At 38.4% G+C, this 26,404-nt stretch overlaps 2 protein-coding genes across 4 annotated transcripts; both read left to right on the top strand.

The window, feature by feature from the left end:
- Positions 1–10,439: 10,439 nt before the first annotated feature.
- Positions 10,440–17,624, top strand: LOC126796032 (probable rhamnogalacturonate lyase B). The gene is given in 14 exon segments (XM_050522793.1): positions 10,440–10,643; positions 10,805–10,926; positions 11,767–11,826; positions 12,051–12,170; positions 12,264–12,383; positions 12,988–13,129; positions 13,387–13,557; positions 15,071–15,229; positions 15,314–15,420; positions 15,757–15,850; positions 15,979–16,391; positions 16,490–16,606; positions 16,733–16,859; positions 17,352–17,624. Coding segments are annotated over 14 exon segments (2,229 nt in total).
- Positions 17,625–19,926: 2,302 nt separating this feature from the next.
- LOC126796033 (probable rhamnogalacturonate lyase B) lies at positions 19,927–24,268 on the top strand. 3 transcript variants are annotated; one of them, XM_050522795.1, is made up of 14 exons: positions 19,927–20,054; positions 20,140–20,199; positions 20,471–20,584; positions 20,676–20,795; positions 20,897–21,044; positions 21,203–21,373; positions 22,093–22,248; positions 22,403–22,509; positions 22,732–22,822; positions 22,949–23,090; positions 23,202–23,358; positions 23,494–23,610; positions 23,701–23,827; positions 23,958–24,268. In XM_050522795.1, exons 1-14 carry the CDS (start codon positions 19,933–19,935, stop codon positions 24,204–24,206), a joined length of 1,881 nt encoding a protein of 626 aa, XP_050378752.1. In that variant the 5' UTR covers positions 19,927–19,932; the 3' UTR covers positions 24,207–24,268. The 3 variants fall into 3 exon arrangements, with proteins under 3 accessions (XP_050378752.1, XP_050378751.1, XP_050378753.1); XM_050522794.1 differs by having other exon boundaries at positions 19,927–20,048; XM_050522796.1 differs by having other exon boundaries at positions 19,927–20,048; positions 20,471–20,583; positions 20,690–20,795.
- The last annotated feature ends 2,136 nt before the right edge of the window (positions 24,269–26,404 follow it).

The following is a 26,404-nucleotide window of genomic DNA, read 5'->3' on the forward strand; positions in this document are numbered from 1 at the left end:
GCCGCTCGAGCTAACTCTGCTTGCTCGTGCCATGACTTGGCAAACTTAAATGCGGCTGGGCTCTTCCCTTCATAGTGAGTGGCAAGGGATAGAGGGGTAGTAGGCTGTTGTCCCAAAACGATCTCAAAAGGACTTTTGTTGGTGGCCTCACTTTGCTGCAGGTTGTAGGAAAACTGCGCCACATCTAGAAGCTTGGCCCAATCCTTTTGATTGGCACTCACATAGTGCCGTAAGTATAGCTCCAAGAGAGCATTGATGCGTTCCGTTTGACCGTCGCTTTGTGGATGGAAGCTTGTTGAAAAGTTCAAATCTGACCCCAACATTTTGAATAGCTCCGTCCAAAATCTCCCCGTGAAGCGCGGGTCTCTGTCGCTGACAATGTTCTTTGGAACTCCCCAAAGCTTGACTACATTGCGTAGGAATAGCCTTGCTGTCTCCTCCGCGGTGCAGTCGGCTGATGCGGCCATGAAGGTTGCATACTTGCTGAATCTGTCCACTACCACTATGATGCTCCCAAACTGCTCGGACTTCGGCAGGCAAGTGATGAAGTCCATAGAGACACTCTCCCATGGTCTCTCGGGAATGGGTAAAGGGTCTAGCAAGCCCCCCGGCTGCTGCTGAACTATCTTGTCTTGTTGGCAAACTAGACAAGTCCGCACATACTCTTCGACCCCGTCCCGCATCCTTGGCCAATAATACATGGACTTTAGCAAGGCAAGTGTGCGTTTCATACCTGGGTGGCCGGCCCATTTGGAATCATGACACTCCTTGATTAGCTCCCTTCGCAAGCTTCCCCACTTTGGTACGTAGATGCGGCGGCCTGTTGTATAGAGAAGGTCGTCGTCTAGCCAAAACCTCCGAGTTTTGCCTTCTTTTACTAAGGTGATGAGGCTTTGTGCTTGAGGGTCTACCCTTAGTCCCTCCTTGATCTTGCTTAGCAATGGGCTAGTGACTTGCGAGATGCTTGCAAACTCCGTCTTGCGGCTTAGTGCATCCGCTACCACGTTCGCCTTCCCGGGTTTGTACTCCATGGTGTAGTCAAATTCTGCCAAGAAGTCTTGACACCTTGCTTGCTTTGGACTTAGCTTCTTTTGAGTTTGGAAGAAGCTTGTTGCTACATTGTCGGTCATGATCACAAACTTGGTTCCAAGCAAGTAATGTCGCCACACTCGAAGGCAATGGATGATGGCAGTCATCTCTTTCTCTTGCACGGTGTAGCGCCGCTCCGTGTCATTGAGCTTCCGACTCTCATAAGCAATTGGATGTCCTTCTTGCATGAGGACTCCACCGATGGCAAAGTCGGAAGCATCGGTGTGCACTTCGTATGGCTTGGAGTGATCCGGTAGGCTAAGTACGGGCTCCTCGCATATTGCCTTCTTCAAGTCTTCAAAGGCTTCTTGACACTTTGTTGTCCATTCCCATGCCTTGTTCTTCTTGAGAAGGTCAGTTAATGGTGCAGCCCTCGCCGAGTATCCCTTGATAAAGCGGCGATAATAGTTAACTAGCCCAAGAAAAGATCTTAAGTCATGTACCTTGGTGGGTGGTTCCCATTCTTGGATGGAATGCACTTTGCAATCCTCCATCATAAGCTTGCCGTCCTTGATCTTGTGTCCTAAGAACGACACTTCCGGCTTCGCGAATGAGCATTTCTCCATCTTGACGTATAGCTGGCTTTCCCGCAAAACCTTGAGCACTTCCCGCAAATGCTCCACATGCTCCCGCATGGTCTTGCTATATACCACTATGTCGTCCAAGTAGACGACCACAAACCGATCCAAGTAGGGGTGGAATAACTTGTTCATCAAGGTGCAAAATGTCGCCGGTGCATTAGTTAGACCAAATGGCATGACCATGAATTCATAAGAACCGTACCTTGTGATGCATGCGGTCTTTGGCTCATCTCCTTCCGCAATGCGCACTTGGTAGTACCCCGAACGAAGGTCTAACTTTGAGAAGTAGCGTGCATGACCCAATTGATCAAAGAGATCGGCAATGAGAGGGATAGGGTACTTGTTCTTTACCGTGATCTTGTTGAGCGCCCTATAGTCAATGCACATGCGTAGAGATCCGTCCTTCTTCTTTTGGAACAACACCGGGGCACCGAATGGGGCTTTCGAAGGTCTAATGAACCCCGCGTCCAAAAGTTCCTTCAATTGCCTCCTTAGTTCTGCTAACTCCGGTGGCGCCATGCGGTATGCACCCATGGCGGGTGGTTTGGTCCCTGGTTCCAACTCTATCTCATGGTCGATCTCTCTCCTTGGGGGTAGTCTCTTGGGCAGCTCCGCGGGTGATACATCCTTGAACTCCTCAAGAACTGCTGCTACCTCCTTGGGCATGTCATCTTGAGGCCTTGGCTCCTCATCATCAAACTCACTAAGGATGGCCAAGTAGCTCTCCTCTTCCCTCTTGATGCCTTTCTTGAATTGTAGTGCCGACAAGACCTTGATGTCTTGCTTTGCTCCTCGGGTTGTTGGCACCACACACGACCTCTCGCCATCCATAATGCATAAGCTATTGGCGAATGGCACCGGGAATGCCTTGACTTGATCATGGAATTCCAACCCCAAGACTACCTTGTAGTCATCCATCGGTACAATCGAGAAGTCTAGGTTCCCACACCAAGCTCCCACGCTTGTCTTGACTCCTCGAACTACTCCTTGTATTGGGCGGGCAGGTGAGTTAACCGCCTTAATGGAACCTCCTACATTTGTTGCCTTAAGTCCAAGCTTGCGTGCTTCTTCAACGGAAATAAAGTTGTGAGTTGCCCCCGTGTCGAGCATCGCCGTTGTTGGCTTCCCACATATGGTGATGTCCGTATAGAGCAAACCTTTGGCTTGGACCTTGGGTGTTGAGCGGATAGCATTAAGCACCTGCAAAGACCCCAAATGTGCACCTCCATTGCCACCCTCGGCTTCACTCTCGCCTTGATGACTTCCCAAGAGCGCGCTTAGTGCTCTCCTTTGTGGGCAATGTCTAGCCCAATGCGGACCATCGCATAAGAAGCACTTGTTGTCATTTGGCTTGTCCGAGCTCCGCATGTCTCTTGACTTGCCTTTATCCTTGAACCTTGCCGAGTGGCTCTCACGGCGGGGCTCCTCCTTGCGTTGGATTTTGTCTCCCCCACCTTTGGCATAGCTGCTCCTCTTCTCCTTGGGCTTGGTGGATTCTCTTGGACTTGAGAAATCAACTAAGCTTTCGGCCACGGCTATGGCGGTAGCAAGGTCTTGCACTCCTCGTCGCCTTAGCTCCGTCTTGGTCCATGATTGGAGACCATCCATGAAGTTGAAGAGAGCATCCTTGTCGGATAGGTCGGGAATCTCAAGCACCAAGTTAGTGAATTCTCTAACATAATCACAAATTGGCCCGGTGTGCTTGAGCCTTCGCAAGCGAGCTCTTGCCTCATCCTCGGCATTCTCGGGATAAAACTGCTTCTTAAGCTCTTTCACAAAGTCATCAAAGGTAGAGATGGTGCACGTACCTCTTTCGACATCTCCTCGCCTTCTCCTCCACCATAACATGGCGGTGTCGGTGAGATAAAGAGACGCGGTCTTTATCTTGGCATCTTCCTCCATGATGCCTACGGCCCCAAAGTATTGATCTAGCCCCCATAAGAAGTTGTCTACTTCTCGAGCGTTGCGCATGCCTCCGAAGCTCTTTGGCTTTGGCGCCTCGATCCGCTTGGCCTCTACGCTGCTGCTGGTGCTAGCCCCCGCGGCTAGTGCGCGCTTGCATAGGGCAAGGTCTGCCTGCATAGCTTCCATGCGTGCAGAATCTGCCTGCATCTCCTCCATGCGTGCAAGCATGCTATTGTGCTCCCTTTCTTGAACTTCACGCATCCGGGCGAGTTCCCCCATGAACTCCTCGCGAACCTTGTCTATCTCGCCTTGCAAGGACTCCTCTAGCTTGAGCATCATGCCCTTGATCGCAGTGTGGATTGCGGCGTCCTCTGCCTCCAAGTCTTCCACCTGGGCTCCCATGCCACTCACGCTCTCTTCCACTTGGGTTAATCGTGAGTCGATTGCAGCTAGTATGTCCTTCATTCGTTCCTTCTTTGGAACCGTCGGGTTGACAAGTTCTTCATGACCCTTCTCTTGCGTGTCGTCGGAAACACTACCAACAGGATTGCCGTTCTTTGCCATTGTGTCGAGCTAGCCTCTTGATCGAACCTGGCTCTGATACCAACTGTCACGAGCTTACTCTTTTGCTATGCAACTCGTGCGGCCTTAGCAGCTCCCTTATGCTAAGTCAGCCTTACTCTCGCAAATGCCCTGCTAGAACAATTGAAAGGCAAAGAAGAATATCTCGAAAGAGAACTTATATTGAACAAGAGAGAACTTACAAGTATGCTTGATAGCTTGCTTGATTACTTGATGGTGTAAATGAGAGGGGTGCCTTGCTATTTATAGGCCTCCTCATCCTACTTTACAAGTTCTAGATACCTCTAGGACTATGTATATTCTAGATAACTCTCCTTGAGTCTATCCAAATCTACAAGGCTAGAGAGTTCTAGATGACTCTCCTTAAGTCTATCCAAATCTATAAGACTTTGAGATTATCCTTGAGTGTTCTAGAGGATTCTTGAATAGTCCAGTTTCACTAGCCTCTCCAAGGTTCTAGAGATTTCCGGAAATGTCCCAAGGCTTCTTGAGACTTCTAACATCTTCTAGGTTCTTCCAAAGGGTTCCACCATATTCCGGACCCGCCTAGAATGCTCAAGGTAAAATTTTGCTTAAGTTTGGCGGGATGTGACAATACGCATCCCTATTTGCACTTCACAAGCTCGGCTTTCCCTCATCAGAGTTTCAATGACTCATCAATGGACATACCTCACTACTGAAAAATAAGAGTTCGAAGGCCGACAAAGAATTAGCGGCAACATATATATTTGTAGACACATAAAATTTATATTGTTTCATATTAATTATTTTTGGTCCATTCAATGCAATCTTCAAGAGAAACGTACATTCTGTTTATCGGTTTGTGTCACCAATCTTCTATTGGTCTATTGTGTTTAGGAACTGTAATTAACTCCGGAAAGGTGTCCTGCTCCTGTGCTTATTGAATTAATATATACATGCATTCTTATATTACAACTGAAGGAACGCATCAACTACAGAAGTTGCCTAGCTATTTATATTTCTTACTGCACTTTTCTCGTTAGAGAATTTCTCATCGATCGAAGAACTGTTTTTTTTCGTCGGAGAATCTTTTCGCTTGTCACATGTTTCTCTAGGAAAGCGAATACGAAAGCATACGTTGTGTACTATATATGACCATATTCCTAGCGAATACGAAAGCTTACTTCTGTTTGCAATTGACTTTCATCTATAGTATATAAGGTTCTAGATCGATGTCTTCTTGGTGGGTTTATGGGCTGTATGATTTGAGCGTAACAAGGTAGCATGGAAAAATTAATGCCTCTTTCCAACCTATGAGGCTTTAGATGTGCAGTACGACACTCCGACATCTTGAGTATTTTAAAAAGCATCATCAGGAGGCAGTGAATTGAAGAAGACGAAGATGCCTCCTATGAAATGGAAGTGTCCTCCTAGTGGTAAATATGCATGAAAATTAACGTTGATGGGGATTTAGATCGAGAGGACGTGACTTGCGGATCGGAGCCTCGGAGGCATAGGTAGGCCTCAACATTTAGCTCACGGATCCTAAAAGTACGTGGAGGCCTGCAAGCCCGATGAGCTTTTATCCAGCCCGGCTCGTCAGAAAGCTTGTTAAAGCCCACTTCCGTGAGTAGAGGGCCGAGCTTAGATTAAAAGTGTGAACTGGCCCGGTCAGTAAAAACCCGTTAAATAATAAAATATTATACACACATATTATATTAAATTTAGAATAAAACTATCGCATTATGAAGCAACTATATGAATGAAACTTCTTGGGATCGATCGACACCAATCGGTATATATATTTAGTGACCCTTTAAAATTTCATCTAATTCAGACCTCGTTTAACCATCGGAATTTCCGGTAAACCGAAAACAACACTAATATGTCATAAGGGAAGACCATTACCAAAATGCGAATGCCGAAAGTCGTTTGCATATCTGAAATCACCTAATTTTTGTTACTAATTGTGTGCGGTCGCACTAAGGAAACTTATTTGAAGCCCCGGTCAATGAGGATTTTAATATGTCAAAACGCCTTTTTTTTGTTAACCGTAGGTACGGACGGTCAAACAATATCCAAAACGGACGTAATTTTTATAGGTTCCCTAAATATATATACTGATCACATCAGCTGGTGTCGATTGGCTATATTTCGAATTGGAGTTATCGATCGCCGAAGTGTCCACTAATGTATCATAATCTTTATATTAGGTTTATAATAAAACTATCACATTATGAAGCGACTATATCAAGGAAACTTCTCGGGATCGATCGATACTAGCCGATGTGATCAGTACATATATTTAGTGACCTTGTAAAAATTTCATCCAATTCGGACCTCGTTAACCGTCAGAATTTCCGGTAAACCGAAAACACCGCTAATATATCCTAAGGGAGGACCCATTATAAAGATGTGAACGCCGAAAGCCGTTTGCATATCTGAAATCACCTAATTTTTGTTACCTATCGTGCATGGTCACACAGTGGAAACCTATTTAGCAAAGCCCCGGTCAATGAAATTTCAATATATCAAACCACCTTTTTTTTTGTTGACCTAGGTACGAACGGTCAAACTATGTCCAAAATGGACAAAATTTTTACGGAGTCCCTAAATATATATACCGATCACATCTGCTGGTATCGATCGACCATATTTCAAACTAGAGTTGGCGACCGCCTAAGTGTCAACTAATGTATCATAACTTTATATTAGGTTTAGAATAAAACTATCGCATTTTGAAGCGACTATATGAAGAAAACTTCTCGGGATCGATCGACACTAGCCGATGTGATCGGTATATATATTTAGTGACCCTATAAAAATTTCATCCGATTCAGACCTCGTTTGACCGTCGGAATTTTAAGTAAATCGAAAACACCACTAATATGTCATAAAGGAGGATCTATTACAAATTTGCGAACGCCGAAAGCCGTTTGCATATCTGAAATCACATAATTTTTGTTACTTATCGTGCGCGGTCGCACTGAAGAAATCTATTTTGGCAAAGCCCTGGTCAATGGGGTTTTAATATGTCAAAACGCCTCTGTTTTAGTTGATCGTTGGTATGAACGAAATTTTTACGGGTTTTCTAAATATATATACTGATCACATCTACTGATGTCGATTGACCATATTTCGAACTGGAGTTGTCGATCTCCGAAGTGTCCACTAATGTATCATAACCTTTTATGTTAGGTTTTATAATAAAACTATCACATTATTATGCGACTATATGAAGGAAACTTCTTGGAATCAATCGACACCATCCGATGTGATCAATATATATATATTTAGTAATCATTTTAAAATTTCATCGAATTCGGACCTCGTTTGACCGCCGGAATTTCAGGTAAACCAAAAACAACACTAATATGCAATAAGGGGGACCCAATACAAAGATGCGAATGCAGAAAGCTGTTTACATATTTGAAATCACATAATTTTTGTCATCGATCGTGTGTGGTCGCAAGGAGGAAACCTATTTGGCAAAACCCCGGTCAATGAAGTTTTATTATGTGAAAACGCCTCTTTTTTGGTTGACTGTAGGTACGAACGGTCAAACCATGTTTAAAACGGATGAAATTTTTACAGAGTCCCTAAATATATATATCGATCACATCTATTGGTGTCGATCAACAATATTTCGCAACTATAATTTATTTGTGACTTTTTTTAGAATGTTTTCTAATAATTCTTTTATTGTTTCAAACTCTTAAATTAGAGTATTATATTTTTGTTCTAATAGAAGCCCGCAAGGCCCGTTTTAGGTGGGCGGGCTTCGTTCTTCGTATTTGTGAAAATATTTGGCTCGGCCCAGCCCGCCACTTATTTATATTTACTAAGGCTCGACTCGTTGACGAGCCCTACGACATAGGTGTAGTGGACAAAAATGCAGGCCGGTATGGGTATTTCTGCTTTGGCTAGATCTTTGTAGCTAGAACTAGTATTTTACTTTGTTTTCACTTCTGAAATCCAAGACTTGCTATTTTTTTATAAAAAGAAAAATAGTGAGGTTATTACCACCCCACAGTCTATTTTGTTCACCCCATATTTTTTTTACACCCAATATTTTTTTAGGTGCGGCTATTGTCACACCACTAACTCTTTTGTTCACCCCACAAAATTTTCAATTACTAAAAGACTATATTACCCAAGTGCAAAATGACTATTAAGTACACTAATTTTTTTAAATACATAATCAATTAATTATATGTATACAAAAAATATTTAATTTATCATAAAATATTAATCTTTTCCACTCAATCTAAAAACATTTCTCTCTATTCATTGAAAATTTCATCTTTTTTATTCAATATTCATATGATATTTGTTATTCAAATCATAAATAATTACTGTTAACTTAATAACATCTTTATAATACTTGGTGAACATCAAAAATAAAAATTCTAACACCAAAATCAATCTTTTTTCATTGCTCAAAGTTGATAATCTATGATTTTTTTCCACAACTCAAAGTTGTTACTCTATGATCATTTTTTGGCATTTATATTAGATAAACACTTAATTTTTTAGAATAAATTAAAAAGAAATATATAATTAAGAAAGAAATATATGAATCAGGTTATGATTCTATATGAAAATTATATCATTCCTTTTATACTGCTGCAAAATAAACTGAAAGATTATCTCTAAAAGTTATCTTTTTCAATTCGATATATCATCTAAGGACAGTTTTGGAAAAATAAATGGGTGAAATAAGCAAATTTAATATTAAATATAAAATGTGGTGAAATGAGTAGGATGAGTGAACAAAGTAGATAGTGGGGTGGCAATAGTCACACTTTTTTTTCCTTTAGATTTACTTTGTTCACCCCATTTCAAATACCTGATATACCCTTTTCAATAATACTTTGTGTACCCTACATAATGTTTTTAACTTAAAACTTACTTTATTCACCTTTTTACCACTTTTTAATTCCATATTTATTTTAATAATCACTATTAAGAAAATATCATGAGCTATTGACTTCGGTCTTAATGTTTTATATCAGACGAATGAAGATACCCCAATTGTGTTAAATTGAAGTTCCCATTCATTGTCGTTTAATCATTCAATTAAACCATAGAACAACAAAATGATTTAATGCTCCAAATCAGACCTCAATACAAAAAAAAAGACATGTGACACATCACACATGTATAAGTTGAACTTAATGTTAGACCTGCCAATTAGACTTATTAGTGATACTGGTAGAAAATTTTATTATTATAATGGAGTGAACAATCGTGATAGAAGATGAATGAATCGTGAATACAAGAGTTACGGCTAAAATGAATTTAATTTAATTTAATATTTAGGTTAAAAAGCATCTTATGCAAAATAAAAATAGTGTAAATAAAAAAATTATAATAACTTATTGTCCTTTAGGGTAATTTTATATTAGGATATTTTAGTATTTCAATAATATACTAATTTTTGGGGTAAATAGAGTAGATTGTGGGATAGCAATAACAGCACCGAAAGAAAAATCATTTTTTGATCAAAACAGACCTGCGCACTATTTGATCTGACTGCATACATACTATAAATCCATCCAACATGAATAATTTTTTAAGGGAATTATGAAGAATTGTATATATGATCGAGTTTGAAATTGTAGGAACAACGGCAAATCGAAGATTCCTTAAAAAGAAAACAAATTGAAGAGTAGATTTTGGTGAAAAAGATTGTAAAAACCAAAGATATTTCATTACGTTCCAGATATTATATGTACATACTGCATAGAGTTAATAGTGATCACAGATCTACATATATATTTAGCATATGTGAGATTAATGATTTTGGCATGATTATAAATATAAGAATTTTGGCACGTATGATCGATTTATCAATGGACTCGATCCATTACCTCATTACCTTAATAAAAAGAATTAAATATTGTAACCAAGCGTATATAGCATCTTTCATAAATGTAAAATCAAACTTTCTTACACTGACCCGATTATATTGTTTGAATCTAGACAGTTCACCAAACAACAATGCTAAGCAAACCGTTAAGATCATGCACGAGATCACCTTCCTAATTTTCGGTAGTACGTAATTCAACAGCTACCTAGCTAAGTTCCTCCCCATATAAACATATTCATCTGTTCCTCCAGAAAGGAATCATGCTTTTCCCACATTTGGTTCACCAAACACACAAATGTACAGTGGTAGCGACAAAGTAAAGCAATCAATCAGAAGAAAGTGAAAGCAACGTAGAATATCTACATCTTTAAAAAAAAACGTAGAATATCTACAAATCATAAGCATACCCTTTTGTTTGTTGTTCACAGAAGCTTGGCCAAAAGGTTCACATGTCGACCTTTCCTGTTGGATTAGGCAAAGGTCCAAGCCTTCCCATTGTTTCGCTTTCCACAATAACATGGATTTCGGCGAAGTTGGCTACCATGATTCTTCTCCTCTTCTCCAGCCGGTCATTTCTGGATGGAGATGCATTCATCCATGCCGCTGCTTCAGAAAATACAACAGGCCTACAACTGCATATCTTCAATCAATATGTAAGTTTAGTCCCAAACTCAACCATGCACCGGTGTTTTACGTATCATTACATTAGATGAACAAAGCCGGTGCATAGCTGAATTAAAAGTGTGCTTACCTTTTTCATGCATACATTGAGGCGAAAGATCAGTTTCTGATCGAATTTACTTTATATGCGCAGGTGGTGATGGATAACGGCATTCTCCAACTCAACCTTTCAAAGCCTGAGGGGATGGTTACTGGAATACGATATAAGGAGATCAGCAATTTGCTTGAAGTTCTTGCAGATGAAACCAATAGAGGGTACCAGTTTCTTGCTTGTTTGATGCAATTTTATGATATTATGTTGTATTATGAGTTATTCTTCGAATTAAGGACAATGTGAAGGACATAACGCATATATGTAAGCCACAATATGCTCCAACACTCCAAATAAAGTATCTAGTTCAACTAAGGAAAAATGTAATAAAAGTTTGTCATATTACTTTTCCTACGTTATAATTAATTATTAGACAATTAAGGGTATCGTAACTTCGCTTCCATATATACCTATATAGAATTACATGTATATATGGTAAACAATTCCTTCCCTGAGTGGCTAGTAATGATGAGGAAATAAATTACGATTATTTTTCTTAATTTCAAAGAAAAAGATTCATGTAGATAACACATCTATTCTTAAAAATGGAGAAATTATTATATATACCCGCAACATATCTCACGTGTTATACCCCTTAATGTTATTGATCTATTTTTACTGTGATTATTTCCAATTGGTTCTTATATATAAATAAATTTTTGTCATTTTCATCGCTTGCATATTAATTATGAAACAAATTTGCCGATCACCTTTCATTTGCCCACCTTGTGCCCACCCTTCTAAACTCATGTCATGTATCTAATTGCTCAATTATGATCTAACTTTGAGTTAAGAAAAGACACATGACATGAGTTTAGAAGGGTGGGCAAATGAAAAGTAGTCGGCAAATTTATTTCCTATTAATTATACAATGGCGTAATATGATTAATTAGGTACACCATATGACAGTGTCACGTGGTTTAACGGGTACACAAAATAATTACTCTGAGTTCAATCTTGTATTCTTAATTATCAACTCAATAATTATGTTTGTAACGATGAAGGTACTGGGATTTGGTATGGTCCGCACCAGAAATTACGAGAAAGAAAGGCGCATTTGATAGGTACGTACGTACCAGTACGTACTAAATTCCCTTAATGTATCGCTGTTTTAGATTTTAGTCAGATATATTACTGCAATGATCGGTTGTGACCAGAAATGCTCAATTTCTTGCTATATATGTGTGTATGTGTGGTTGAACATGCATTTTGTCCAACTATAAAGTTTACTGAGACCTTTTATAAAGAATGCAAGTTATCTGTTTAAGTTAACTTAATGTGCTTGCAGGATCGAAGGAACAAATTTTACGGTTATAGTAGAAACTGAGGATCAGATAGAGCTATCATTCACCAGAATGTGGGATCCTTCTCAAGAGGGCAAAGCTGTCCCCTTAAATATTGACATAAGGTCTTTTTTTTTTCAGTACTAGCTAGTTTTAGTTTGCTACATTAATATATGATTAAAACGATTATAACTGTGTTATTGACGTGTATTTGGAAGGTTCGTGTTGCTTCGTAACTCGTCGGGTTTCTACACTTACGCCATTTATGAACACTTGAAGGAATGGCCTGCTTTCAACTTGACCAATACCAGGACTGTGTTTAAGCTCAGGAAAGACAAGTAAGTCACAATCTAGCTTCTCCATTTTCTCTTTCATATTATTATTTTTCCCCACGAAATTGATAAGAAGTTTTTAGTTTTCTCTCTGGGTTAGTTGGGAGCTCGATTCTTACAGTAAATAAAAACAAAGATAAATTCTTTTCAATATACGGCTAGTCATTCTCGTGATTTCTGATCCTAAAGAACACAAATGGTCGCTTTCTCGTGATGGTCACGTTCTTTCAAAAAAAATATCTCATGCAAGCAGATATGCGGTAATTAAATTATAAAACCTCCCAAGGGTCCAATAGAGAGGCACCAGCTTTGGCTCGAGTCTTGAACGTACGAGTAGTAAATTCCTAGTGCATTATTTAGAACCCAACTGTTGGTAGGATTTGGTTTGTAACTATGTTTTTTTTTTAAAATTAAAATTTGAAACTATGTCTATGTATATGGTTTATGTTCAACAACAAACCTAGGAAGGTAGCTAGAGAACGCGCCCGAAAAAATTGTACACTCGTTCATTAGCTATCAAATCATACTTCTAACTAGATTAACATGTTCACGTACAATTGATATGAGATTTCATTGTAATATTCATCAGTTTAATTGAACTTTTGCATAGGTTTCAGTACATGGCACTGTCAGACACCAGGCAAAGACACATGCCCCTTCCCGATGATCGGTCAGCCGGAAGAGGGCAATCCCTGGCTTACCCGGAGGCCGTCTTGCTTGTCAATCCAGTCGAGCCCGAGTTCAAAGAAGAAGTACTTATTGCTTTTCGATCTTCTCATTCTTCTGATATACAGTAACTCGTTAGCTTCTCATATTTCTTCCGCGTTAGGTATTTGAGTATTTTGCACATACAGAATGAGCATAGTCAAACTGGTATATATATTGAAAAGTACATATTAATTGTCTAGCATCATGTTTTGATCGATACAACAGAATTAGAGTTAGTTAGGGTTTGGTAATGTTAATCTCATCAATCCTTCTTCTATTTTCGGTTTGCTATATTGTTCAGGTGGATGATAAGTATCAATATTCGATTGAGAACATATATAATCGAGTGCATGGATGGATAGCAAATGACTCGCAGGTTGGATTCTGGCAGATCACTCCCAGTGAAGAGTTCAAATCTGGAGGACCCTTCAAGCAGTGCCTCACTTCACATGTGGGGCCCACTACCCTTGCCGTAAGTATTCAAGTCAAAACGTAAAACGATGTCGTACGTTCGATATATTTTGTTGAGAAATGCTTAAGTGCGACCAAAGCACCATCTGTAATATGCGACCAGCTATTCACAGAGCAACACGTGTTAATATTTTTCCCAGATCAGCAACTCCTCAGCTGTATGCAAGGTTCTAAAAAGCGCTAGGCGGTATGCAGGCGGACAGCCACCTCCTAGCGCCTAGACGGTTAGGCGGCCTCCTAGGCGGCGCCTAGGCGGTTTCGAATTATTAAATATTTATTTATTTTTATACATATATTTAAACTATTTTAATGATTAAAATATTTAATAATGTTTAATATTAATTTTAAAAATACTTAAAATAGTCTAAATTCACATAACTTAAATAGAAAGTCCATAAAAAAATATTTGAAGAAAAGATAAATAATGAAACAAATGTAATAATATTAAATCTCAATTTCTTTCTCTCCAAATTGTTTCCTAACTTATTCAATATCGGACTCAAACTTAATATTCATATTTCTTTCATCTTCTTTTGTTGATGAGATGATGAGATTCAATTTTCAGAAAATAGACAGAGTGAGAGCTGCAGCATCTTTTAGTTTTTTTTTAATGTCAAGTGATGGTTGACCGCCTATGACTAAATATGCCTGATTAGACCGCCTATGACTGAATAGGGCCGCCTAGGACTGAATAGGGCTGCCTAGGACCGCCTAGGCGGCTGCTTAATTCACAAAACGCCACAGATGACCGCCAAGGCAAAAAGCGTGGCGGTGGGTGACCTCCTAGCGCCTAGACGCCGCCTAGGCGGTCTAGGCGGCCGCTTTTTAGAACACTGGCTGTATGTATTTCAGTTGATATGTCATTTCTTCTTCGCCGGAAGCCTTGGCTTTCTTGCCCACAACGACGCCGTTTAGACCGACAGCCTCCGATCCAGTCCTCTTCCTAGTGTCATAGAAAGGCTTCTGCTGCGAGTACCGAAGTCGAAGAGTCGCCCGACGCTTGAGCACTGATTCCTCCGGTGCAGCCATGGATTCTCGCTGGAACGCCTCAAGCAATTCAATCGTAAAGTAATGATGAGGTTTATTCTTGAAATTGAGAGATCAGTTTTTTTTTTTCTGATTTGGGGATTTAAGGTTTAGGTGAGACGAGAGTGAAGTGGGGAAAGAGAGCCAGGAGATTTGGGGAGTAAAGAGAGGGGTTGAATATATAGAAAGGAAGAGAGGTAGTGAATAGGGAGGTGATAATTTGAATGGTTCACAAGTTATTTGGCTGATTATGGAGGTGGTGGTGGTGAAGATCGGGCATGACAGAAGAGGAGAAGAGAATAATCAAGAGATAGAAGAAGAAGAGGAAGAAGTGAAGAACATAGATGAGTTGCTGATTTGGGGGAAAATATTGCCACATGTCGCTCTTTGAATGGCGGGTCGCATATACGAGTGGTGTTGGTCGCACCTAAGAATTTCTCTATTTTGTTATATCAAATTTACATGGCACAAAGCTAAATGTTCAACAGATATTTCACAGCACACATTACTCGGGAGAGGAACTGATATTACAATTTGAGTCCAATGAGCCATGGAAGAAAGTGTTTGGTCCTGTTTTTTTCTATCTTAATTCTTTGGTTGATGGAACCAACCCTTACCAGCGTCTATGGGAGGATGCTAAACACCAGGTCCATAGCTTCAATTTCCATACTACTTTTAAAAGTTGTGCATGCGTATTGTAGCTTAAATGGGTGGATACTTGCATTTTTCAGATGAACAATGAAGTTGAAAGGTGGCCATATGATTTTCCAGCTTCCATGGACTTTCTGTCGCCTAAGCAACGAGGTACAGTTAGCGGCAGATTATTAATTCGAGAAAGGTACTTATTATGTTAATTCTTAGCTTCAGATCTTTAATCTGCTATTCAACTTCTTGATACGAGTGTGGTCACGCGCCCGCTAATCTGCCTATGCGTGCTGCCATGCATGCGGGCGCGCGCAAACAAAATCAAATTTGCTATTGCACACATTTACGTAGGTAGTGCATGATTTAATTTGCACTTGTTCGATGAAATGCGGGCTAAAGAAAATGCATCAAACAACCGGCAAATTTAAATTTTAACTAGACCTTTTCCCCTTCTCTAGATCAAGAAAAGTTCATTAGTTAGATCAGGAAAACGTAGACCAACTACATGCATTTTAATTTGTATAAATAGGTACGTTACGGATGACAAAGACGTACCCGGAAATGGAACTTTGGTTGGGTTGGCAGCTCCAGGAGTTGTTGGATCATGGCAGCTAGAATGCAAGGTATGTACGTTAAGCAAATTGTTTTACATATCCGTGTTTTAGATATCTCATGCAAGGTACGTTAAGCAAGACAGCAATTTGTATATACATTCACATAACAATGATAACACTTTCATATAAAATCCTAGGGTTACCAATTCTGGACCAAAGCAGACGATAGCGGCTACTTCTCCATTCGTGGCGTACGTCCAAGGACCTATAATCTTTATGCATGGGTTCCTGGTTTTATTGGTGATTTCCGATATGCTTCTGAAATTGTTATTACTGCAGGTCTTCCTCTACTTCGATCTTTTTCTTATTTTGTGTTGGTAGATTATTATACATTATCATTACTAGTTAATTGTACGTCTAATCCTAAATTACTGTAATTTTATTAAGCTGCAGATGGTAATGTTGATGTGGGTACACTTGTTTATGAGCCTCCGAGAACTGGCCCAACTCTGTGGGAAATAGGCATCCCTGATCGAACTGCTGCAGAATTTTATGTCCCAGCTCCTAATCCGAAGTACATTAACAAACTCTACGTCAATCACACTGACAGGTTTATTTTCGTAGACTTATTTGTAATTTCATCCTTAATTATTGAAAAAGATAGGTCATGAAATTAACTTGGGTACGTACGCTGATTGTTATCGACAGGTTTAGACAATATGGATTGTGGGAAAGATATGCAGAGTTATATCCTGACAATGACTTGGTTTACACAGTTGGAGTTAGCGATTATAGAAATGATTTCTTCTTTGCTCAGATTACCAGGTTCGATCATTTACTCTTTTCGATCGTTCTTCTTTGGAAAAGATCATGAAACCGACGTTAATTAGCTACCACCACATATATGCGATTAGATAAGAAGATAAACTCTTATTATGTTATTGTTCGCAGGAAGACAAGTAATAACACATACAAAGGATCAACATGGCAGATTAGGTTCAACCTCGAGAATGTGGACAAGAACAATACCTACAACCTGCGAATATCACTTGCAACAGCCCATGTTTCTGAATTACAAGTATTACTCTTGAACCCGATTAATCATCTATTAATACATACATCATCTCTATTTAGATGGAGTACTAGACAACATGTTCTCTTGGCAAGAAATCAGTGAATCTAAGTGTCTATCATAACGTTGGCGACATTCCAAATATAGTAAATGGCATGCATGGCATGGTCTATCTAATTAGAGTACACAATATCTCATGCATGCATGTACATCATATATATATAGCACTCTGGTATTTTAAAGGAATAGCTCACTTGATCAATTTCATGATCACATTTTAATATCTCCATCGTTCAATATATTCTAATATGTAGATCAACTTTGTAAATTTGCAAGATTGTTACAAAATTACTAGCTAGCTAGCTAGCTTGATAAATATTGATCGATAATCCATCGGTAGAGAACACTAGCTTATAGTATTCTTGACCCTCATGCATGTAAAGTGCCTAGCTATTTAATTAGTTGCTAGTAATAACTTATTTTCTTCAACCCTTTTAGGTTCGGATCAATGACCCAGAAACAAAGAATCCTCCTTTATTTACTACTGGAGAGATTGGCAACGACAACACGATCGCGAGGCATGGAATTCATGGACTCTACAGGCTATACAATGTGGACATTCCAAGCGCTTCACTGATCGAAGGAAACAATACCATATTTCTAACTCGAGAATTGAGTGTTAGCCCTTTTCAGGGAATCATGTATGATTATCTTCGCTTAGAAGGCCCTCCGCCTTCTAATGACAACAATAATATTAGATTCAGTTCATAGAAAGAAATAAGAAATTGTACATTCATTCTATTATAGACACTAATTAAATTTGTTCAAACCGATAACCGCATAACGATATATACATACACCCAATATGAATCGTAAACTGGTCGGAAACTGACAGTCCCTATCTATAACAAAAGTTCGTTTTGAAATAACAGAGTAAATTTCATTATTTAATTCACTTTTTAGTTACATTTCTACATTTCCACCGTATATATTTTAAACATAATGTATAGATTACTCATGCGAGCGAAGTTTCATACATTTTGATGATCTTTGACTTTTTGTAATCGTGATTTATACGAATGGTTCAGGTTGAACATATTCGGTTGGTTAAGTGATTCAATAATATTTCCACATTTTAATAATTATTATATTGGATGAAACTTTGCAGGACTGATTTATACATTATATATGTTCTAAGATATACCCGGTGAAAATGTTGAAATGTAACTGAAAAGTGAGTCAAATGATTAACTTCACTATGTAATATATCACTTTGATATATAGTATTTGCTAAGAACATACTGAAGCTTACTCTGCAGCAAGGCTTGACCAACACTATCTTGACCCAACAGAAAGAATTAAAATTCCGAACAGAGTTGATGATCAATAGTTGATCGACGTTGCATGTCAATTGTCACGGACTCTTCGAAAAAATGCCGATGTCCAAGCATCATCAAAATGACAAATTAAGAAAGGCATGAAGGTGGCAAACTACAAAATGAGCCTAAACGAACAAGCTGGGCAACATGTAGCCCACCTGTGAGACTAAATTGTTAAGACGTAAACTTGTGCTCAACTGGTCGTTTAGAGACCTATGCGACCTTGATGAAAATTGAGCTTCAGCTAGATGTTACTTATAATAGCATTACTTCCGATGCAGTCAAGCAAACTGAAGCTTGAAGTGAAGATATATAAGCTCCTTGATTCATGCCCGTGAAGTTTAGCCTTCAAACAACAATCCAACACCAACATCCAGATGTCATTGTTGAATACACAGAAAACTACAAATGACGCACATTTTTGGTTACAAATTTCAGCCTTGTTCACATGTATTTGAAGGTCTTAGCAGATGTATATTATATTCCTTGTCGTTTGATCAAAAACTAACTAATTGGAGAAGAAAACAAATAACTTCACGCATTATACATGAGAAAATAATAACCATACGCTAGGGAAAAGTAAAGAAAGAACGCTTCTTTTGATATCAACTCCCAAATTGAAGCCAACCATGCCTCTAGAGACCAGTGGCAGCTTAGATAGGTAATATGATACCTTTGTATATAAGAGAATAAAGAGGACCATGTCTTTCATAAAAATTCAGTTCTGCCTAAACCCACATAGAGATTCAGACAAAAAAAAAACCCACATAGAGATTTCATAGCGATTATTCAATCACAGTTCACACAATGTCGTCCCTGGGGGTCCAATTGCATATTCAAGACCGTCATGTGAGTCGTGCTCCTAGTTTTTTATTTTATTCTTTGACTTAAGTGTATCCATGTAGTTATATAATAACTTGTTTGTTGAGAAAACATGCACAGAAAACTTGCTAAATTACATCCACGAACTGATAGCAGGTTTTATATTTAGTTCGTTTTTCATTTTTTTTTCACATAGGTACTTCATTTTAGAAGTCCTGTTTTTCTTTTGATCGATACCCTTAGAAGTCAAATATTTAACATTAAGAAATTCAATCAAAATTCCATGATCCGAGTAATCAGTTCATTGATATATGATGGTTCAACAAAACGGCAATACTATGTATCTCATTCCTTACAAAAGTTTGTCGTATTAGTTATAGTATTATAGGTAGTTGTTTAATGGTTTGAGTGCAACACTGGAAGAAAATGTCGAATTCTATCAGTATCTAGAGGAGAACGGAAATGTTTTTACATGCATGAAACTTATTTCACATGCCTCAACTAGCTTACGGCTATTTCTTTGGTAAACTTAAGTTTCTTCCAATACGTCAGATATATTACCATGTCGATCCAGCAATTTATGGATTTTGTTTTGGTTTGTATCAGATGAACTCTGATGTTGATATATGTTTCCATTACCCAAGGTTTAGTAAGGAGGAAATCATGTTTATTTTATTTAGTAATTAACCCTGTTTGGTCATACACTATGCATTAGGTGAGAAGGGGACTCAAACTTATTGAGGCATTTTCAGTTACATGCTTGAAAAAAAAATTGATGAAATTCGTAAACCAACAATCCAACATGCGCATATACGCTAGCTATATATCCTACTAACAAGTGCATGCTTATAAGCTATATATAATTCATGTAGGTGATTATGGATAATGGCATTGTCCAAGTTAAATTATCAAACCCAGGTGGAATTGTTACTGGGATCCAATATAACGGCATTGACAATTTACTTGAAGTTCTCAATGAAGAAGCTAACAGAGGGTATGTGTCTACTTCACCTATGTGAAAGTACTACTGTCTACGTTTTATTTTTCCTTTGATGATCATGCTGCTAAGAATTTGAGTTTCGAAGGTACTGGGACCTTGTCTGGAGTGAAACAGGAAGTATAGGAACAACCGGAACCTATGATCGGTATGAGACTATACTACACGCATCTAGCTAAACCCTGACATATCACGTGTGATATGGAAGTGTCTACCATTTGACATGCGTTGGAGACAGGGCCGGCCCTGAGGGGGGCAGCCAGTGCTACCCAGTGGGCCAAGGCCAATTTTTTTTTTTCTGTTTGTTTTTTTGTGTGGAGAATGACCCTTTTTTTTTTCTTTGCACTGAGCCTCAAATTTTTCAGAGCCGGCCTTGGTTGGAGATTTAACTTGATTGCTTGTGTATTCATCAACTACAGAATTACAGGAACAAAATTTACGGTCATAGTGGAAAGTGCAGAACAAGTAGAGGTCTCATTCACCAGAGAGTGGAATCACGAGGACAAGAATGTTCCGCTAAATATAGACAAAAGGTTGAAATTAACTAATGATGCCATATGTAAGCTTGCACGTTCTATATATAAGATCGTGATATGACGAAAGTGTGATATATTTTTCGATCAGGTTTGTAATGCTTCGTAATTCGTCAGGATTCTACTCGTACGCCATCTACGAGCACTTGAAGGAATGGCCTCCTTTCAATCTTCCTCAGACCAGGATTACATTCAAACTCAGAAAAGAGAAGTGTGTATATATACTCAATTAGCCATAATAAGTTATTAATTCTCATTTATATATGATCAATTATTTTCTGCTGACACATGCATATATGATTGAACGTACAGGTTTCAGTACATGGCGATAGCTGATAACAGGCAAAGAAACATGCCTCTTCCTGATGACAGATTACCAGAAAGAAGCAAAATCTTAAATTCAGATTTCCCAGAAGGAGTCCTTCTTGTCAATCCAATAGAGCCGCAATATAAGGGAGAGGTAGCGCGCGCGCGCGCACACACACACACCTAGGATTAACAATTCATGTTCTGATCTTCCCTTCACTAACTCAACACATGCATGTCATGCTCAGACCTAAATATCTTATAAATTAAGCGAAATGTCCCATAAGTCCAAAATTATAAACTTAATTTCAGGTGGATGACAAGTACCAATACTCATGCGAGAACCAAAATTTGTTTGTTCATGGTTGGATATGCAAGGACCCCCAAGTAGGGTTTTGGCAGATAACGCCCAGTGATGAGTTCCGATCTGGCGGACCTCTTAAACAGAACCTCACCTCCCACGTTGGTCCTATTTGTCTTGCAGTAAGTTGAATAATATATGAGCATATAAATTTGCAATTTAGCATATAATTTATAAGAGTAATTCTAGTTGCTCCTCCTTAATTGCTATTTGTATCTCCATCTAACTTTTTTTTTCCCCAAAATCTTCCATTTTTACTTTTATTTTTTATTTTTATCTACACCCCCATTCTATTTCAATATGATCTCTAGCCCATTTAACAAATGGGAAGAGTATTCATTTAGTAATTTAGTTACTATTTATGTTCAATCAATGTATATATTATACTTCCTCGGTTAACTATTTCTCAAACAATGTATATCTTTAGTTATATATTCAAAAATATCATTTAGAGAACCCATAATATAAATGTGTTCTCAAAATAATAATGTTTCAATGAGTTGTAAACAAAAACAAATTTATTTTGATTTCTTTCTCATTGGATATATAGAGATTTTGAATTTCCAAAGGGGAAAACTTGTCAAATTGGAAATAAATATCATACTAAAATAGAATGAAGGTGCAAATCAAAATAAAAAAGGGGGCAAAATTGGAAAATTTGGAGAAAAAAAATTAGATGGAGGTACAAATAGCAAAAAGTGAGGTGCAACTAGAATCACCAAATTTAGAATGTTTATAATCATATAATTTTGTATGCTTATTCAAGAATCTTGAGGCAGTTACTTAAGATGTCCTCGATAACATTGTTGATACGTTACTACTATATATATAATTAATTCAGATGTTTCTGAGTGCTCATTATTCTGGAGAGGACCTTGTGCTGAAGCTTAAACCAGATGAGCCATGGAAGAAAGTTTTCGGTCCTGTTTTTATCTATCTTAATTCTGCATCTGATGCAAAAGATTCGTCACCACTCTGGGAAGATGCAAAGAAACAGGTTTCAATTTATTTCACCAGTTTTTCTCAAATGTTATTGATTAGGAGGATGTATATATGTGAATACAGAGGATCAAGAAGTAATCATGCTACTATTCTTTTAGTCCACATTCGATCTCATTCTTAATGTTAAGTGATCCTTTCCGACATTTCAGATGATGACAGAGGTACAAAGCTGGCCTTATGAGTTTCCAGCTTCCACTGATTTTCCAACGTCAAATCAACGGGGAAATGTTAGTGGTAGATTACGTGTACGAGATAGGTACTAATTAACCCCGTATTACGTACGTATTCTCATGTAGTCATGTTGGCCGTTATATCTAATCAAATTGAGCAGTAATTAGTATGTTGCTAAATTAGCTTATGAACAAAATAAGTTGAGCAAATTAACAGTATGATGACCACGTAGTTTATATCTCAATCTCTAATCAAGTTAGCTGATCGAAAGTCTTACGTATAAATAATATAACGGTTCGTAATTTAGCTTTATTAGCGACGATCATGTACCCGGCTATGGTGCTTATGTCGGATTGGCACCACCTGGAGAAGTTGGATCGTGGCAAAGAGATTGCAAGGTGAGAATATATTTTCAAGTAATCATTTTGAAAGTAAAGTGTAGACATGGACTCTAAATACGTACCCTCTTTATCAGTTTGTATGATAGATCTTGATCGATCAATTTTATATTTACTTGCTAGCAGGGCTACCAGTTTTGGACTAGGGCAGATGCGAATGGCTATTATTCTATCAAAAATATACGCGAGGGCGACTATAATCTCTACGCGTGGGTTCCTGGGTTCATCGGAGATTACCGCTATGGCGTAAACATTAACATAACTCCAGGTCTACTTCGAATTCCATTATGCTTGTTAACTCTCCTTTTCGATCAGAAATTTTATCAATTCGAGTGGAACTATATAGAAACTGATCCATGTTGTGATCGATATTGAGCAGGTTGTGATATCGACCTTGGTGATCTTCTATATGAACCTCCAAGGGATGGACCAACGTTGTGGGAAATAGGTTTCCCGGATCGCACTGCTAATGGATTCTATGTCCCTAATCCTAGTCCAAAGTATATCAATAAACTTTATGTAAACCACCCTGACAGGTGAAGCTTAAACTTTGTTATATTTAAGCAGTCCTTATGAAACTCTAATCTCGTCACACCAATATTGCCATCTTCCAAAACTTTTTTTCTCTATGTTTACATATTGACATGCATATGCTATTATTACACTTGAAGGTTTAGGCAGTGGGGGTTATGGGAAAGATATGCCGAGTTATATCCTGATAAGGATTTAGTTTACACTATTGGAACTAGTGACTATACTAAAGATTGGTTCTTTGCTCAAGTTACCAGGTCAAGGTCTTTCTTTATATATTCTCAAATTTCAAATTTGGAAACGCTCGATCAGTCTTACATTAAAGGTTGTTGGTTATTACTTATTAGGAAGAAAGATGACGGCACATACCAGGGGACTACCTGGAAAATCAAATGTCAGCTTGACAATGTCAGTAAGACCAAAACCTACAAACTTCGAGTAGCCCTCGCTACTGCAAATATAGCAGAATTGCAGGTGAGTAACCTTAAAGGAACCATTTTGTTAGATCCTTGTAAATACTGCTAACTACATGAAGTGCAGTTGAAGTATACGTATACATGGTAAAGATCTAATCTGATGAGGTTCCTTTCTTTTCCAAATGCAGATTCGAGTAAATGACCCGAAAGCAGACCCACCTCTGTTTACGACCGGAGTGATTGGACACGACAACACAATTTGCAGACATGGAATTCATGGTCTCTACCGGCTGTATAGCATAGACGTACCCGGCACAATGCTTGTGAAAGGTGACAATACAGTGTTTCTAAGACAAGCAATGAGCACCAGCCCTTTCGTGGGAATCATGTATGACTATATTCGTTTAGAAGCTCCATCATCTCCAACTTCCACCTAGCTAGATATATCGACACAGAAACTTGTGCGTCTCAAAGAATAAAACTTCGAAGTATCGTGTACTTTTAAATTCGTTCGCAAATGAACTGATATATATATATATATATATATATGTTTCTCCTGTTGTACATGTTTACTTTAAATCGAAGTAAAAGTCCCTATTGAGAAAATTAATGTTTTATGCGTACTAATCCCAGTACGTGAAAGCAATCTCGAAGCATACTAAGGCCCATTTTGGCCATGAGGTGTGATTGGTTGCATATTTTATCAACAATAATTTCTAAAAACTTAATTTTATAGATTTCATAATTTACTTAAAACTTTAAAGTTCGTAAATTTAGGAAATAAACTGATTCACCAAATACTTTATTCAAATTTTTTGAAAATTTAAATCCATAATCTAAGATAAAACTCAACCTAAGTTGTAACTGCTTCGATGCTATAAAGATTCTTCCGGTAATAAGGGTCTCTGGTTTTGAGCTTATTAAAAAAACATCCCTTAAAGAAAGGAAATCCTTATTTATTCATTGATACAGAGTTTTTGATTTGGCTCACTTTTTAGATCATATCTTTTCATCATAGACAGAAAATAGTTAGATATGTACAAATATAATATGTACAGAGTTTCTTTATCAACAAAAAATGTCAAGAGGTAAAGTAAAAGCAAAAAAAAAAAGAGCCTAAAAAGAGAACGCCCCGCACGCGCATCCTCAAATCTCCTCCTCAATCGTGCAACCTGCTCGTCCGGTGGGCCTCCGAATTGGTGTAGGCCTTTGGCCTTGCTGATTAAAGATAGGTGCGGCCAGACGGGTCTTTGTCAAGTTCGGCCTGATGGTTTTTTAATGGGGCGGAGGTGAGTTTGACGACCATGGTATCTCGGTTGGGATTGTAAGAACATGGTCGGATCATGGCGGCGGGAATTTTGCTAGGTGCGAGGATGGTGAACGTTGTGACTCAGATGTGGATTGGATTTCCACCGTCAAACCAAACGGGAAGATCTAAGATCCGATCTAATTTGTGGCGCCATGTTCAGATCTCGTTCGATCGAAAGTCTCCATGTTATGGGACTCTAAGATCCAATCTGGGAAAGGAGGGTGAAGCTACCGCTGGCGGATGACGACTAGGGTTCTCCAAGCGAGGTTGCTATGTGTCGACAAAGTTGGTTTCTCCAGTTTACTGGATCTCCATTGGTGTGCTCTTACTTTTAGTTGGTTATTTGTTTGTTTTTCTTTCTTAGTAGATGATGAATGTCAGGATAGCAACTACCGTACGTGGGTTATCGCGATGCATATACCGGTTGGCAGCAACTAGGAGCTGCTTACAAATAAATTGAGCTTAGATTGTTCAAACAAATTGAGTTTGGATTGTTTTCTAAGTTTCATTGTTTGGGTTGGCGGCAAGTTTTATTTTCCTAGTTTAGTTTATTTCAATTTCCTAATAAGAAGTAGGGTGAGCGTAGTCTCAGATTTTGCACAACGCGTGCTGTGTTTGCTCTATGCTGTGGCGACGAGTATTTGTTTTGTCAATTGGTCGTTGCCTCTAGTTGTAGGATGAAATCAAAATTTGCCTCTTAGTTGTAAGATGAAATCAAAATTTACCGGATTTCTAGTTCGATGGCCACATGGGGGAAGCTGTTCATATTAGAAACTTATGGCTCGCTGCGAGCGTTATTATCCCGTTATGTTGCTAAAGTTGTAAAGGTGGCCACATGGGGGAAGCTGTTCATATTAGAAACTTATGGCTCGCTGCGAGCGTTATTATCCTGTTATGTTGCTAAAATTGTAAAGTAAATAGAGTTTGTATGTTGCTAAAATTGTAAAGTAAATGGAGTTTGTCAATGTTCTGCTCTTTGCTAGTTGGTGTTTGATAAAGTACATCAGTTGTTTATTTGAGATTTATTTGAGATCGGGTTTAGGCTCTATGTTTCTATTATGTGATTTAGTCTTATTTCGAAAAATATATAATATATAAGTGAATCAAATTTAATGTCATACTGAGCATAATGAAGATGGTGTTACATATAGGAGCAATATATGGAAATTAAAAGCTGTCGTTTATAAACAGAAATTCCAATGGAATGCCTACGTACCGTTTTCTTTCATCCTCAAAGAACATACACTTTTGTTAGGCTCATCTTTCGTGTTTATCTGATTTGTTTTTGGTTTTTCAATTGAAGGTTCGTGTAATTGATTCAAAAAC

Source organism: Argentina anserina, chromosome 5, assembly GCF_933775445.1.
Source record: "Argentina anserina chromosome 5, drPotAnse1.1, whole genome shotgun sequence".
Taxonomy (NCBI): domain Eukaryota; kingdom Viridiplantae; phylum Streptophyta; class Magnoliopsida; order Rosales; family Rosaceae; genus Argentina; species Argentina anserina.

Coding starts and splice junctions, on each gene's coding strand:
- LOC126796033 (XM_050522795.1), top strand. CDS start 19,933: ATGGATAATGGCATTGTCCAAGTTAAATTATCAAACCCAGGTGGAATT. Junction 20,585..20,675: donor CCGCTAAATATAGACAAAAG/GTTGAAATTAAC, acceptor TTTTTCGATCAG/GTTTGTAATGCTTCGTAATT. Junction 20,796..20,896: donor TTCAAACTCAGAAAAGAGAA/GTGTGTATATAT, acceptor TTGAACGTACAG/GTTTCAGTACATGGCGATAG.